Source organism: Podarcis erhardii (genome assembly GCF_964252035.2).
Source record: "Podarcis erhardii genome assembly, chromosome: 17".
Taxonomy (NCBI): domain Eukaryota; kingdom Metazoa; phylum Chordata; class Lepidosauria; order Squamata; family Lacertidae; genus Podarcis; species Podarcis erhardii.
The window spans coordinates 12,490,293-12,503,378 of record NC_138515.1 but is presented as its reverse complement, the minus strand read 5'-3'; the positions used below and the strand labels follow the sequence as shown (position 1 = coordinate 12,503,378).

The window sequence follows — 13,086 nt, the reverse complement described above, 5'->3', positions numbered from 1 at the left end:
GGGTTGTTGTTGTTTAGTCGTTTAGTCATGTCGTTTAGTCGTTTAGTCGTGTCCGTTTAGTCGTGTCTTCATGACCCCATGGACCAGAGCACGCCAGGCACTCCTGTCTTCCACTGCCTCCCGCAGCTTGGTCAAACTCATGCTGGTAGCCTCGAGAACACTGTCCAACCATCTCGTCCTCTGTCGTCCCCTTCTTCTTGTGCCCTCAGTCTTTCCCAACGTCAGGGTCTTTTCCAGGGAGTCTTCTCTTCTCATGAGGTGGCCAAAGTCTTGGAGCCTCAGCTTCAGGATCTGTCCTACCAGTGAGCACTCAGGGCTGATTTCCTTCAGAATGGATAGTTTTGATCTTCTTGCAGTCCACGAGACTCTCAAGAAGCTCCTCCAGCACCATAATTCAAAAGCATCAATTCTTCGGCGATCAGCTGCCTTTATGGTCCAGCTCTTATTTCCATACATCACTACTGGGAAAACCATAGCTTTAATTTTGTCGGCAAGGTGATGTCTCTGCTTTTTAAGATACTGTCTAGGTTTGTCATTGCTTTTCTCCCAAGAAGAGGCATCTTTTAGTTTTCTGACTGCTGTCACCATCTGCAGTGATCATGGAGCCCAAGAAAGTAAAATCGCTCACTGCCTGGGAAATACCTTCAATTCCCAGCACCCTTAACAAACTGCGGTTCCCAGAATTCTTCAGGAGGTAGTGCATTGGGCTTTATGTTGTATATGCCGCTCCTGCACGCCTCTGAGGAATCAGAACTATGAGCCCTCCAAAAGGGCTTTCGTTCAGCATTGGGTAGTGGGTGGGAGGGTGGGTCGTTAGGAAGATAGCTATACAGTGGTACCTCTGCTTACTTAATTCGTTCCGGAGCTCCGTTCTTAACCTGTTCTTAACCTGAAGCACCACTTTAGCTAATGGGGCCTCCCGCTGCTGCTGCCGCGCCGCCGCCGCCGCCGCCCAATTTCTGTTCTCACCTGAAGCAAAGTTCTTAACCTGAGGTACTATTTCTGGGTTGGCGGAGTCTGTAACCTGAAGCATATGTAACCTGAAATATATGTAACCCGAGGTACCACTGTACAAAGAGTTGCAAACTTTTATTGGAAATATGTTGTTGCAGGCTGTTGCTAGTGCTCCGTATGTTGTTTCTTAATGAATAAATTGCCAAGTTAAATAGAGTAGAATCAAAGCTCTTAGGGATGAACACATTCATGGAGTGGAGGAGGAAACACTTGGGGAAAAGGCAGGTCGGTTATGAGATCCCGGCTAAAATAAGAGTCAGCATAAAATGAAGCTGAAGTGGGCAAATTAGACTCTGATTGAGGCTCATCATTCACTGGTTTTTATGCTTCTGCAGTCTCACAGAAGGTGTAAAAATGCATATAAAACTAAACCTCAAGCCTCTCAAGATGAACAGGCTGGCTTTGGTCAAGAAGTCATTTGTATAATTTTGAAGTTCTGCTCTGCGCAGTGCTGGCTGTAAGAATCAAGTTGTTTCCTCACATTAGTGCTTTCCTATTCTTCCAGGTAATATAAAACACATTGCTGGAGGCAGTGTGCACATTCTGTAGGGGAAGGGGGTGAAATTGCAGAGACAAATGTGAGCATTTGGGAATTACAATAAAATAAAACCCCTTTTTTGGGGGGCGGGGAGGTAGGTCAAGAGGGCCTGAAGGATTTCAGCTGTAAAGCTGTAAAAATTGCATTGTGTCCAGGATACCATAAATTTTTCATTGTGGGATACAGTGTCAGAGGGTGTTTGATGTGAGCTGATTCTGATGACCTTGTGGCAGATGGAAATGCAAATGGTTATGTGGAAAGCAGAATATGGGATCAAACTGAATTGAAGAAAATAGAACAGAATTAAGTCTGTGGACTTTTTGTGTGTGTTGTACCTGCCCTTCATAACCCTCTCCAGATGTAGCAATCTGGTCCAGCTGAGGAAATATTCCCAATGCAAAAACAGTTGTTGTTGTTGTTGTTGTTGTTGTTGTTGTTGTTGTTGTTGTTATTAAATTTGCATTCATCACTATACCTGTATATCTCAGGTTAGTTCACACAAGGTACCAAAAGAGGGTGCCAATAGGATTATCTGGGTCCAGTACACGGTATGTGGATTAGGCCCTCCAACCAACCTATAGAAGAGGACATATGTTTGCATGAAGATTGGATATGCTTTGTGTGAGATGGGGGGGGGGGAAATGTGGCCTTTTGATGGTAGGGTGGGAGGCTCAAAATCACATCCGTGGCCACACGCCAAATAAAATGCCCGACAGGCAGGATGTTAAACATTTTCAGCTACTCTTCATCAAAATCCACACATGTTCATAGGTCATCGGCTGTTCTTCAGTACAGCAGAATGAACCACTTGTCCTCTGTCTTTTCTTAACTTTTTTTCTTAAGAGTTCTTGGTAGTCAAACAATGGTACCTGCATCTTTTCTTGCCCTTTGTGCAGGTTTCCCCAAACTTGGGTCTCCAGCTGTTTCTGGACTACAACTCCCATCATCCCTAGCTAGCAGGACTAGTGGTCAGGGATGATGGGAATTGTAGTCCAAAAAACCAGCTGGAGTCCCAAGTTCGGAAACCCTTCCTTACTGTTTTGACTGTTTTAAACTTACAACAGCTCTTTTATACAGTGATATTGCTAAGTCCAAAAGGAAAATTTAAAGAGCCATTGCGGTTTATTGCCATCAGTCTTGGCTGAATTGTGTTCTCATCAGAGTGTCCTGATTTATTTTTCCAGAAAGGCAATTCTGGACCAAACAGAACTAAACAAAAATGTAATAAAAAGGTTGATCGTTGAAGGGGGGGGTGTCCTTTCTCTCTAAAAGCACTTACTATGAATGTTTCCATTTAGAAAAGTGAAATGACCTAACTAGATGTAATCTCAATTATGCAAACATTTCATTCGTTTCAGCTGAGAATTTGCTGATCAGAATGTAGGTGCCAAAGATTTCCTTTTTTTTTCTAATACAGGTTCCTTTAGCTGTGAATTGCAGAATGCAATGCATCTGAAAACAATCCTTAGAGTATATAGTACTTTTAACAATAGTAGTATGTGTGATCAGGTCAGCAACTGAAAGAATTTTCCATATACTTAGTGAATACATTTAAAGCAATGTTGTATTATATCATGGTGGCCTTTACTACAATGATATATTGGTTTTATATCCCTGTCACTGCCATGGCTTCCCTCAGTGAATTATTGAACTAGTAGTCAGGTGACGTACTCATAATTTTCTGCTTGCAATTCCTTGCCACTTCCCAGTTATAGTTCCTAGGATCCTCTAGACCTAGGGAATAATTATTAACAGTGCAGCCCTAACATTTTAATTTTATTAACAACTAAAAACTTGTGCACAGGTGCAGCAAAATTAAAAGGCAGAATAGCGGCCATGTAGCATTGGGCATTTGGTGTTTATACGGTATTCCGTGTTGCTTGTAGTGGCAGCCATATTAATTGCTTGGAGACATGAGTGCTTGCAGTGTGAGGAGCCCAGAAACTCAAATGCAGATGGATATAATTGCTTTGTAGGTGCTGGCAGTGTTGTAGTACCATGTCCTAGGAATTCCTCACTTATATGCTTCTCAAACAAAAAAACAAGCACATGCCCTCCAACATTTCTCTGATGAAAATAGGGCAACACTCTGTCCATCTGGGCAGCTTCCAGCATATATAAAAACACAATAAAAGATTCAACATTAAAAAAAAAACCTTCCCTATACAGGGCTGCCTTCAGATGTCTTCTAAACATTGTATAGTTACTTATCTCCTTGGCTCAGGGGTCGGATAAAAGCGGGACATTCTGGGATCAAAATCAGAAACTGGGACGGCTTCTGTAAATCCAGAACTGTCCCTGGGAAACAGGGGCACTTGGAGGGTCTGTAAGCATATATCCCACACTTGCATATTTATCTAGTAATAGTGATTAATCCTTGTTTCCTTATTTTCTGAGGAACAGACCCTTAGAAAAACTAGGAGAACTGTACTTGCTGTACTTTTCCATCTATAAGACGCCCCCATGTATAAGATGCCCCCTATTTTGGGGGACTGAAATTTCATAAAATGGGGAGATGTGGCAAAAAGTTGTTGAGCGTTTTTTAGGGGGGAATGCTGAAAATCACTCACCAGCACGCAGATGCTGCCAATCGCCCGCCCAATTGTCACAGCGTTGGCCAATCAACAACACCCATTGATGCAGCAACCAATAACATGCACAATAGCCGTTGACAGCCACGGCAGCAACCAATCAAACAGACACCCTATGCACTACCCATGTATAAGACGACCCCCACTTTTTTGCATGATTTTAAAAGGAAAAAACCTAGTCTTATACACAGAAAAGCATGGTATTTAGTGTCAGTCCGCTATGTCTTTCCCCCCTTATCTTTGAAAGGGTCTGATGGCAGACATTTTCAACTCATTTTCAACAATCTTAGATGGACAAAACTAAATCCAAACATGGATTTCAAGTTCAAAGCTTGGGTCTGTGTGCTAGTGAAAATGGGATATGAGTATTCTAAATCAACCAATTCTTTGGGGCTGCTCTGGAAATGTGGCCAGTCAGGAGTGAGGAATGATGCAGCCAGTGGTTGCTGAACTCTGACTCCATCATGCGCCTAAAATCTTCCACCCCACCAATTTAATACATCTATGGACCTGAGTCTGCGACTATCCCATCTCCAGGCCTAACCTGCTAGGTATTCACCATACTAAAACACGTAAGAAAGCAATTGCAAGTTCCTTAGAAGTGTGTTTTCCTTTGTGGAAACTTCTTTCTTCTTAACCTGACCATACCCCTTTTGCAGATGGCTATTTGATGATGACCTAGCGAAACTCGATTAATATGCCATGTTGATTAAACCAGACAACAGCAGATGTAACCTTAGAATGTGCATCTTAGGTCAGGCTACTGTAAACTCCAACAGGCAGGAGTAAATTGATGGGACCCACGTTGCCAAAATCCAAACAGTTCTGTTTAGCAACAAGGAAGTGAACTTATCTGATTAAAACTGAAAAGTTTTTCAGTGTGACTAACTGCCAGAGAGATGTTTCAAATCACCATTTCCTATCATAGCTTCAAGCGTAAGATTATTTATTGTGTTTATCACAAAGAGCCCTGTTATTTATGGATCTGTGTGAAGTTTGATCAAAGCAGACATATATTAGCTCACAAGGGATTGGAGGAATAGCTGGTGCCTAGGCATACAGTTGTTTTCAGCATCTGCAGTAAACGGATAAATCATTTAGAAACAAAGGGGAAGACATTGATTGCTTCGGGTGCTTCCTTCCTTTCCTCCTTTCCTGGATCACTCATATATACATATATATTATATCATGTGGTTTTGATACCAAAGCAATCACAGGGCTAAGTGGACCCATTTGCGTTATTTAAGTTTCCTGACATCGGTGGTGATCCTAAGCAAGTTCATCAGGAAGTCTCGCCAAATTCAGATGCTTATTTCCATATGAAAATGCTTCCATATAAAAAATTACTTACTGGGTCTTAAACATGCCCCTGGAATCATGAGCTCCTTTCAGCTTCCACTGTGTACCTTCAGATTCAAAGAAACTTCATCTTTCAAATGTGGGTGGGTGTTAACCACATGTGTGGTTTCGATAAACACTCTTTAGTGTTTTCCATGGTACAATGCGTTTAACAGACATAGTTAGAACCTGTACTTTCCCTTGAACTTGGGTTTCTGAAACCAATGTTGGGATGGCCAATAGGGCAACTAGCCACACACAAAAAATAAAAATAGGCAGAACAATTTAGGAACATTGGTGGATATTATTTGTGGTGGTGTAATAATAATAATTAAAAAGCAGAGACATCACCTTGCCAACAAAGGTCCGTATAGTTAAAGCTATGGTTTTCCCAGTAGTGATGTATGGAAGTGAGAGCTGGACCATAAAGAAGGCTGATCGCCAAAGAATGGATGCTTTTGAATTATGGTGCTGGAAGAGACATAGGCAAAAGCTGTACACAAAACGGAAGTTCCCAGCAAGCTGTGCTGGAGTGTAAACAGGCATGTGACATACAACAACTCCACACATCTGTTAAGGTGGAACGGAATATAGAAACAACGGCCTCTCAGGCTTGCTGAGGGGGCCCAAAGGAAAGCAGAGCAAGATGTTTGGCACCAGCTTGGCTGGAGGAGTTGCCAGAAGGAGGCGTACCCAGCACCAATCCAGCCGTTTTAGGGATTCTACTCTGGATTTGCGCTGAGTTTATTCCTTAGCCTTTTATTCCCCTGAGTCAGGATGAATGCTCAATCAATGGGGTGTCTGGAGAAACCCATTGTGTTTTGGTATCATCTCAGCAATTGCCTGGTTTTATTTATGTCTATTAGTTCTTTATTCCCTTTAGCCCGGAGATATTCTGGACTGGGTGCAAAACAACAAAAAATTTAATTTAAAATACCTTTAAAATAGATTTAAAAAGTCACCCAACTAATCATAAGACTAACATAAACAGGCAGCCCCTTAATCCATTTTACTAATTCACAATAGAAGTCAGCACCACTTACTTTTGAGAGACATCATGAGTCAGAACGTGGAATTGAGAAGAGATGCTTCCCTTTTCAACATGGGGACACGGCTTCCTGGCTTGTGGATTCTCTCCCCAGCTTTTAGAGATAGTCCAAAGTTTTAAAATGGGTGTGCAGACAGGATACAACATTTAGCTTTCAGCAGAATCAACATGTGTGCCTAGTCAACAGCTGATCCTGCCTGAGGGCTGCAGAACCCAGGTCTAACCTCTTGTCAAACAAAATTCTGACAACACGGTAATCATAATAGTCTCTTCTTCTCCCAAAGCCTATCCAGCTTTTATGAAACAATAAACACTCTTTCTTTTTTTTCTTTCTTTTTACTGATTTATTTTGCCTCGTTCACCTAGTAATGTTATTTTTCCATCTGTGATTAATTGCAGTGTATTCCTGGCTGTCTGAATAACTTCCCACTTATTTCAAGAGATTGATCTGCATCTGCCTTTTCTCTGTGTCAGAGAAGACAGATAATCAAGCAGACAACACGACAAGAATCCTTGGGGATCTGGGTTGTTATGTCTTCCCAACTTGGGATGTGGAACCTACTCAACCCTTTCAACTAGTCCCTGTGTAATCTCTCTCCTCATTTATCATGCTCTGGCTAGGACCTCACACACGAGACCTTTCAGATCCAGGCAACGTAGTTGGTCCTTCTCTCTCTCTCTCTCTCTCTCTCTCTCTCTCTCTCTCTTTCTAAGCTACAAAAGCTTTCATTGCTGCACATTCCAGTAAGAGATTTCAAATAGCATCTAGCATGATACCATTCTGGTTCCCAAGAGTCGGCGGGGCTTTTCGTTAAGTTCAGATCCATACTTGATTAATGCACCACCCTACTTCAAGGAATTGGACATCCTGGTTATTGCATGTTCAACAAAATGATATTAATCCGTACAAGAGGCCGCCTCCATTGCTACAGCTGTGTGTGTGTGTGTGTGTGTGTGTGTGTGTGTGTGTGTGTATATATATATATATATATATATATATATATATATATATATATATATTCCAATGGGGAATTTGACATCACTGTTTATCTTGATCTTTAAAAGACCAGCTTTCCCTCAGTAGAGTGCAACTCTTATATCTTTCAACGTATCCCGAAGCATTTCTGCCCTGGTTCCCCCATTCCTCCCCCCCCCCCCCAGCTAAAATGCTATTTTATTAGTACTTACGTTCCTCTTACTTCCTGAAGAAATAAGTAATCCAGATATAATGCAATTGGTTTTGTATCTGTCCCCCACCCCACTTGTCACTGGCAGTGCACTTCCACTGTGCCAGCTTCCCTGTTGCCTTCCATGTTTCCCCTTTACTGCTAGGGAAATGGAAAAGTGCATATAATGATAATAATAATAATAATAATAATAATAATAATAATAATAATAATAATAAATTTATTTATACCCCACCGTCCCTGGCCAAGACCGTGCTCAGGGCGGCCAACACTGAATATAAATACAGTAAAAACATTAAAACAAAAAACACACACACACAAAAAGTTGATTAAAATGTAAGTTAGGATACAGTTTAAAATGCAGCTTAAAATGCAGCCTCGTTTTAGTGGTAGCCTATAGATCAAAGCCATAAGGGGAGAAATTGTCAAATATTCACCGGGGCCAACTATCCATGCTGGACCTACATGGGCCAGCAAAATTTATATAGAAATCCTGTATAAGGGGTTCCATAAATAAAAAAAGGGGAGTTAGACTGAGTCCAGCCCAAAGGCCAGGCGGAACAGCTCTGTCTTGCAGGCCCATGTGGAAAGATATCAAATCCCGCAGGATCCTGATCTCCTGCAGTAGGGCGTTCCACCAGACCGGGGCCAGAGCTGAAAAGGCCCTGGCCCTGGTTGAGCCCAATCTAACCTCCTTAGGGCTCGGGACTTCCAAAGTGTTGTTATTTATTGACCTTAAGGTCCTCCCTTAAGGCATACCAGGAGAGGCGGTCTTGTAGGTACGAGGGTCCTAGGCCGCATAGGGCTTTAAGATTCGCAAAGTATATACACAAAGTATCAAATGTAGTAACAGTAATAATAATGCAACAAAACAACAACGCCATGAACTGGCTTATAAGTATAAAACCAAATTTACTAGGATAATAGCTAGAATAGAGATAAGACTTGTAACCATTCAAGCAACAAACATACTAAGGAGCCATGTGCAAAACAAAGCCTGGAAATACTGTAAACATGGAGTGGATAAATGTACAACTGTATCTTAACAAGGCACCTTAGTATGTTTGTTGCTTGAATGGTTACAAGTCTATCTCTATTCTAGCTATTATTCTAGTAAATGTGGTTTTATTCTTATAAGCCAGTTTGTGGTGGTGTTGTTTTGTTGCTTTGGGATTCACAGCCTGCCTAATTTACCTTGATATGCATCCCTTGTTTAATACTTCTGTATATACATTTTGACATAGTTCCAGCAGAAGGTGTAACATGTTTCTCCTGCTCTGAATATTACCATCCGTGTTTTTTATTATATTTTGTGAACTGTACAGGTGTTTGATACCTGCGCTACATACCTTTCAACTTTACCTTCAGCGTTTCTCCTTTTCAGATCCGTTACGCTGGTGCTGCCGACAGTACGGTTCAGTTTATTTTCTACCAACCTATTATTCACCGATGGAGAGAAACTGATTTCTTTCCTTGTTCCGCTTCCTGTGGTGGAGGTAATAAATTTAACATTGTTTATAGCGATTTGCATTCTGTACCAATATACATAAGGTTAAGTTGTTGTTGCCTAAAAAAATGGGAATGAGTTTTGCTCATTCTGAATTAACTCTTGTTGACTCTTCATCTTGGAATGGATTTCACCTGTTAGGAATTGCTTGGGGGGGGGAGTGTTGATTTGTATCTTATTAGTACAGTGGTGCCCCGCAAGACGAACGCCTCGCAAGACGGAAAACCCGCTAGACGAAAGGGTTTTCGGTTTTGGAGGCGCTTCGCAAAACGAATTTCCCTATGGGCTTGCTTAGCAAGACGAAATGTCTTGCGAGTTCCTGCGGGTTCCCCCCCTTTTCCCCCTTTTCCTAAGCCGCTAAGCCGCTTATCAGCTGATCCGCTAAAAGCCGCTAAACCGCTAATAGCGCTAATCCGCTAAACTGTCAATGGGCTTGCTTTGCAAGACGAAAAAACCGCTATACGAAGAGCCTCACAGAACGGATTAATTTCGTCTTGCGAGGCACCACTGTACTTCTGTACAGTACAGCTACCTCTAGGAAAGGTGCTTGGAAAATGCCATTCACACCCAATTAGCATGGAAGCTGATTTGCCACATCTTAGTTCCCCCAGGAAAAAGACTTCCTTGTTTTGCCCCAGAATTGTGGCTTCTGCTGCCAATCAGAGAGGGGAGGAGGACTTGCCTTATGAGCTCCCTCCACTCCCTAAATATTGCAGTTTCTCTTTTCTGCACCCAACCCACCTCCCTATGCAGTATGGGCTCCGCTAGTTGCCTGTTCAAGGGGCAAAGTAGAAATTGGGGGGGGGCAAGAAGCCCTTTCAATTGCCCTTGGGCTCTTCGTTTTTGCCTCATTCATGCTGCTGCGAGTCTTGTTTGGAATAGCACTGTTTGCGTGTCGAGGTCCCCAAGCCACCCCAAATAAAAACACAATTGACGCATAATTTTTGTTTAAGGTTTTTGTCATAATTTTGGCCACAACTTTATTAAAATACAGAAAATGGGAGCGGCTGCTTAGGCATTGGTTGTGACTATCTGACCCCGCATGGGGACAGACTGACATTCGCACGCCTGCGAAGTCAGAAAGGGAAAATGTTTTGGGGAGAGAGACGGAGCTGGGAACCATGCCCTCAACTCTCCCCAAATGCTCCCAGGGGCTCTTATGTGGCCCTAACCCCTTGACAGGGGTTTGGACAAAAGTATGGCGAGCCCCTGGATTCATTTAATAGAATACCCTTTCAGCAGCAGCATTGGAGGGGCAGGCACAGACAATACATGCCCCTCCACCAACCAATTCATAAAACCAATGCCTAACCGCAACCTTACAAGTTGTGACGATTTGCTACGCAGTAGGCAAAAACCAAATGGCACCAGCCAATCAGCCAAATGGACAAAATTCCTACCAGGCCCTTGCCCCAAAAGCAGATGACCCCATGACAGGCATAGCAAGGTCAAGCAAACAACCCTAAATTAGGGAGGGTGGGCAGCTGATCTGATGCGTGCAGCGAAAAGAGGAAGCTCAATGCTGCGCACAGGGCTTTTATCAACTTAGGCTGTCAATCATGAAATGGCAACATACAAATCTCCCCAGCAACAAGAATCTCATTGAAAATGGTGGCCAACTCCCTTATTTCCCTCCCAGCAACAGTGGGGTGTCTTGCTAGCCCCCACCACAACACATGCTCTCCATGAGGGACAACACGCTTTATTTGGTCTAATTGGCGATTAGCCTGGGCAAGAGTTAAGGGGTAAACAAATGAGGCAGTGCTGGGTTAAGGATGCTCTGAGTCACCTTTGGCTCCGCTGGGGTAATTGGGGGCTCCCTTTTTCTTGACATGCATCCTGGGGAGAACGCTGAACCACACCACAGTGTGCATGCAGACCCCAGATTTCCAGGGCCTCCAGGGCATGAGGAAGGGTTCCTTCGAATGCAACTCCATCACAGGCAAGGCCTCTCATCCTGCCCATTGGTCATGCGGAAGTTTAACCCTCAGGGAGCTTCCCCGTCCTGACTATATCTTGATGTGGTGAATCAGCTTGTTGGTTTGCAGATCCTCGAATTTTGTTACGTTTCAGTCAATATAACCTTTCTCCAAGTTGCTGGTGTGTGAGTCTTTTCCCAGGTGTGCTGGCAAAAACACTGCATCTCATTTGCAGCGTTATCTGTCCCAAGGGAAGTGTATTTCTGTGGAGGATAATTATAGAAGGTGGTTCGTTGCTATTTATAACTCCAGTGTGGTCCACAAGGATGCATCAATACCACTGATTAATGACTTGCTTTTCACTCTTATACTGTAAACCATCTCTCCTTCCCAGATTACTTCTCTGTTTAGAAAGTCAGTTCCTGTATCCCAAGTTAAATATAGAGATAGATAGATATGCATGTTCTGAAAATATTTGCAGTTGCCAAAGAAGGACTGAAGTCGTGGCTTTCACTAATTTCAGAAATGTTCAATATGAATATGAGGAAACATCTCACAAAGCTTTTCTGACTATCTTCAGATTATGTGCATGGCACAATTCCTTTGGGACATTCCAGGTTTACAAAGAAGCATATCAGCCATGATCTACCCATTTCACCCCTACGTGTTTTCCAAATCCTGGTTGAAAAGTATAATCTTGAAAGTTGGCCTGAAGAGAGAATTAAGTTCAATACCGTTAAAACTACTGAACATGTTCATTTGTCAAGCTGTTCCTTTTACAAAAAAATGCACCTAAATTTCACCCTATAGGTGAAGTTAGCCATATTACAGAAACAGGGTCTATTTATTTGCATACTTTTTGGAGCTATATTTTTGTTTTTACTTTTAATGTAATCCAGCATGTGCTTTTGATTCCATAACTCATCATCAGCTCTGCAACTTGATTGGAGGAAGAGATCCAATTTATTGGACGCAGTAAGGCAAATGAAAGGGCAAAGTTAACAACTTGCCGTGTGATATTGGGTACTACATATGTGATGCAGGCATACTGAATCCTAGTGCACTGGGAAGAAGCCTGTGAGTTGAACTTCCCCTTGCCTCTTCCAACGATTTTCAAACAATTTCATTAGAGGAATTGTCACAGTGACTTGTCATGACAGCCTCCGGGGGAGTTATGCAATCTTTGTGGTCAAGGATAGCAGCACCTAGAGAGAACTGGTATCTGGTAATTGAAATTAGGTCACAACAGTCGATACTCCCATATGGGAAATTATAGGGGGAAAGGGAGGAAATGCTCAGAAGGAGACTCGTAATGCAGAATGCAAAAGCTGGACTTTAAGGGGAAAGATAAATCAACCCGAAAGATACGAGCAGTCAGGGGAAGTTTCACTTTGCTTTTACTACTTTATCATTTTAGATTTCTGTAGCACCAAGCTTAAGAATCTGAGGTTGTTGTACAGAAATCAACCTAGGGCATTAACCCTCTATAAAAGAGAACCGTATAATATTGCAGTTGACATCAGCATGCAGCTAACCAAGAAGAGGCAAAAGGAATCAATTTCCACCTTAAGAAAAGCAAGGGCCAACGACAGGCATTCTATAAACTTCTTGTTCCTCTCAAGGAAACTGCCATCGACAGTATCCACCGACCTTTGTTAACTCTGAATTATACTTTATATACAGCAGTGACTTTGAATTAAATAAAATCCCCAGAATAAAACAATAGCTGGGAAGCTGATACTTTCGAATGTTTCTTTTTGAAAGGCTTCGGCAATAGGCGAAATCCAATACTGCTGTTATACTTGCAGAATAGCTCTTGATCCAGTGAAGGTGTCTGTCAATGCAAGAGAAGCAATTCTTGCCAGTTCTCCTTTCCCCACTGCAGGACTCAGAACTCCCTGGAAATCTGTTTCAGAGGGTTGGGGGAGGGACCCTCATAAATAT

At 42.5% G+C, this 13,086-nt stretch overlaps 1 protein-coding gene across 1 annotated transcript in view; it reads left to right on the top strand.

Annotated features, from left to right (window-relative positions):
• The window catches only part of ADAMTSL1 (ADAMTS like 1), a 256,986-nt gene that overhangs the window by 99,545 nt on the left and 144,355 nt on the right, over nucleotides 1-13,086 (top strand). The window contains exon 8 of the mRNA XM_081844758.1: nucleotides 9,101-9,212. Within this exon, the coding sequence (XP_081700884.1) occupies nucleotides 9,101-9,212 (112 nt within the window). The remainder of the gene's footprint in view (nucleotides 1-9,100; nucleotides 9,213-13,086) is intronic.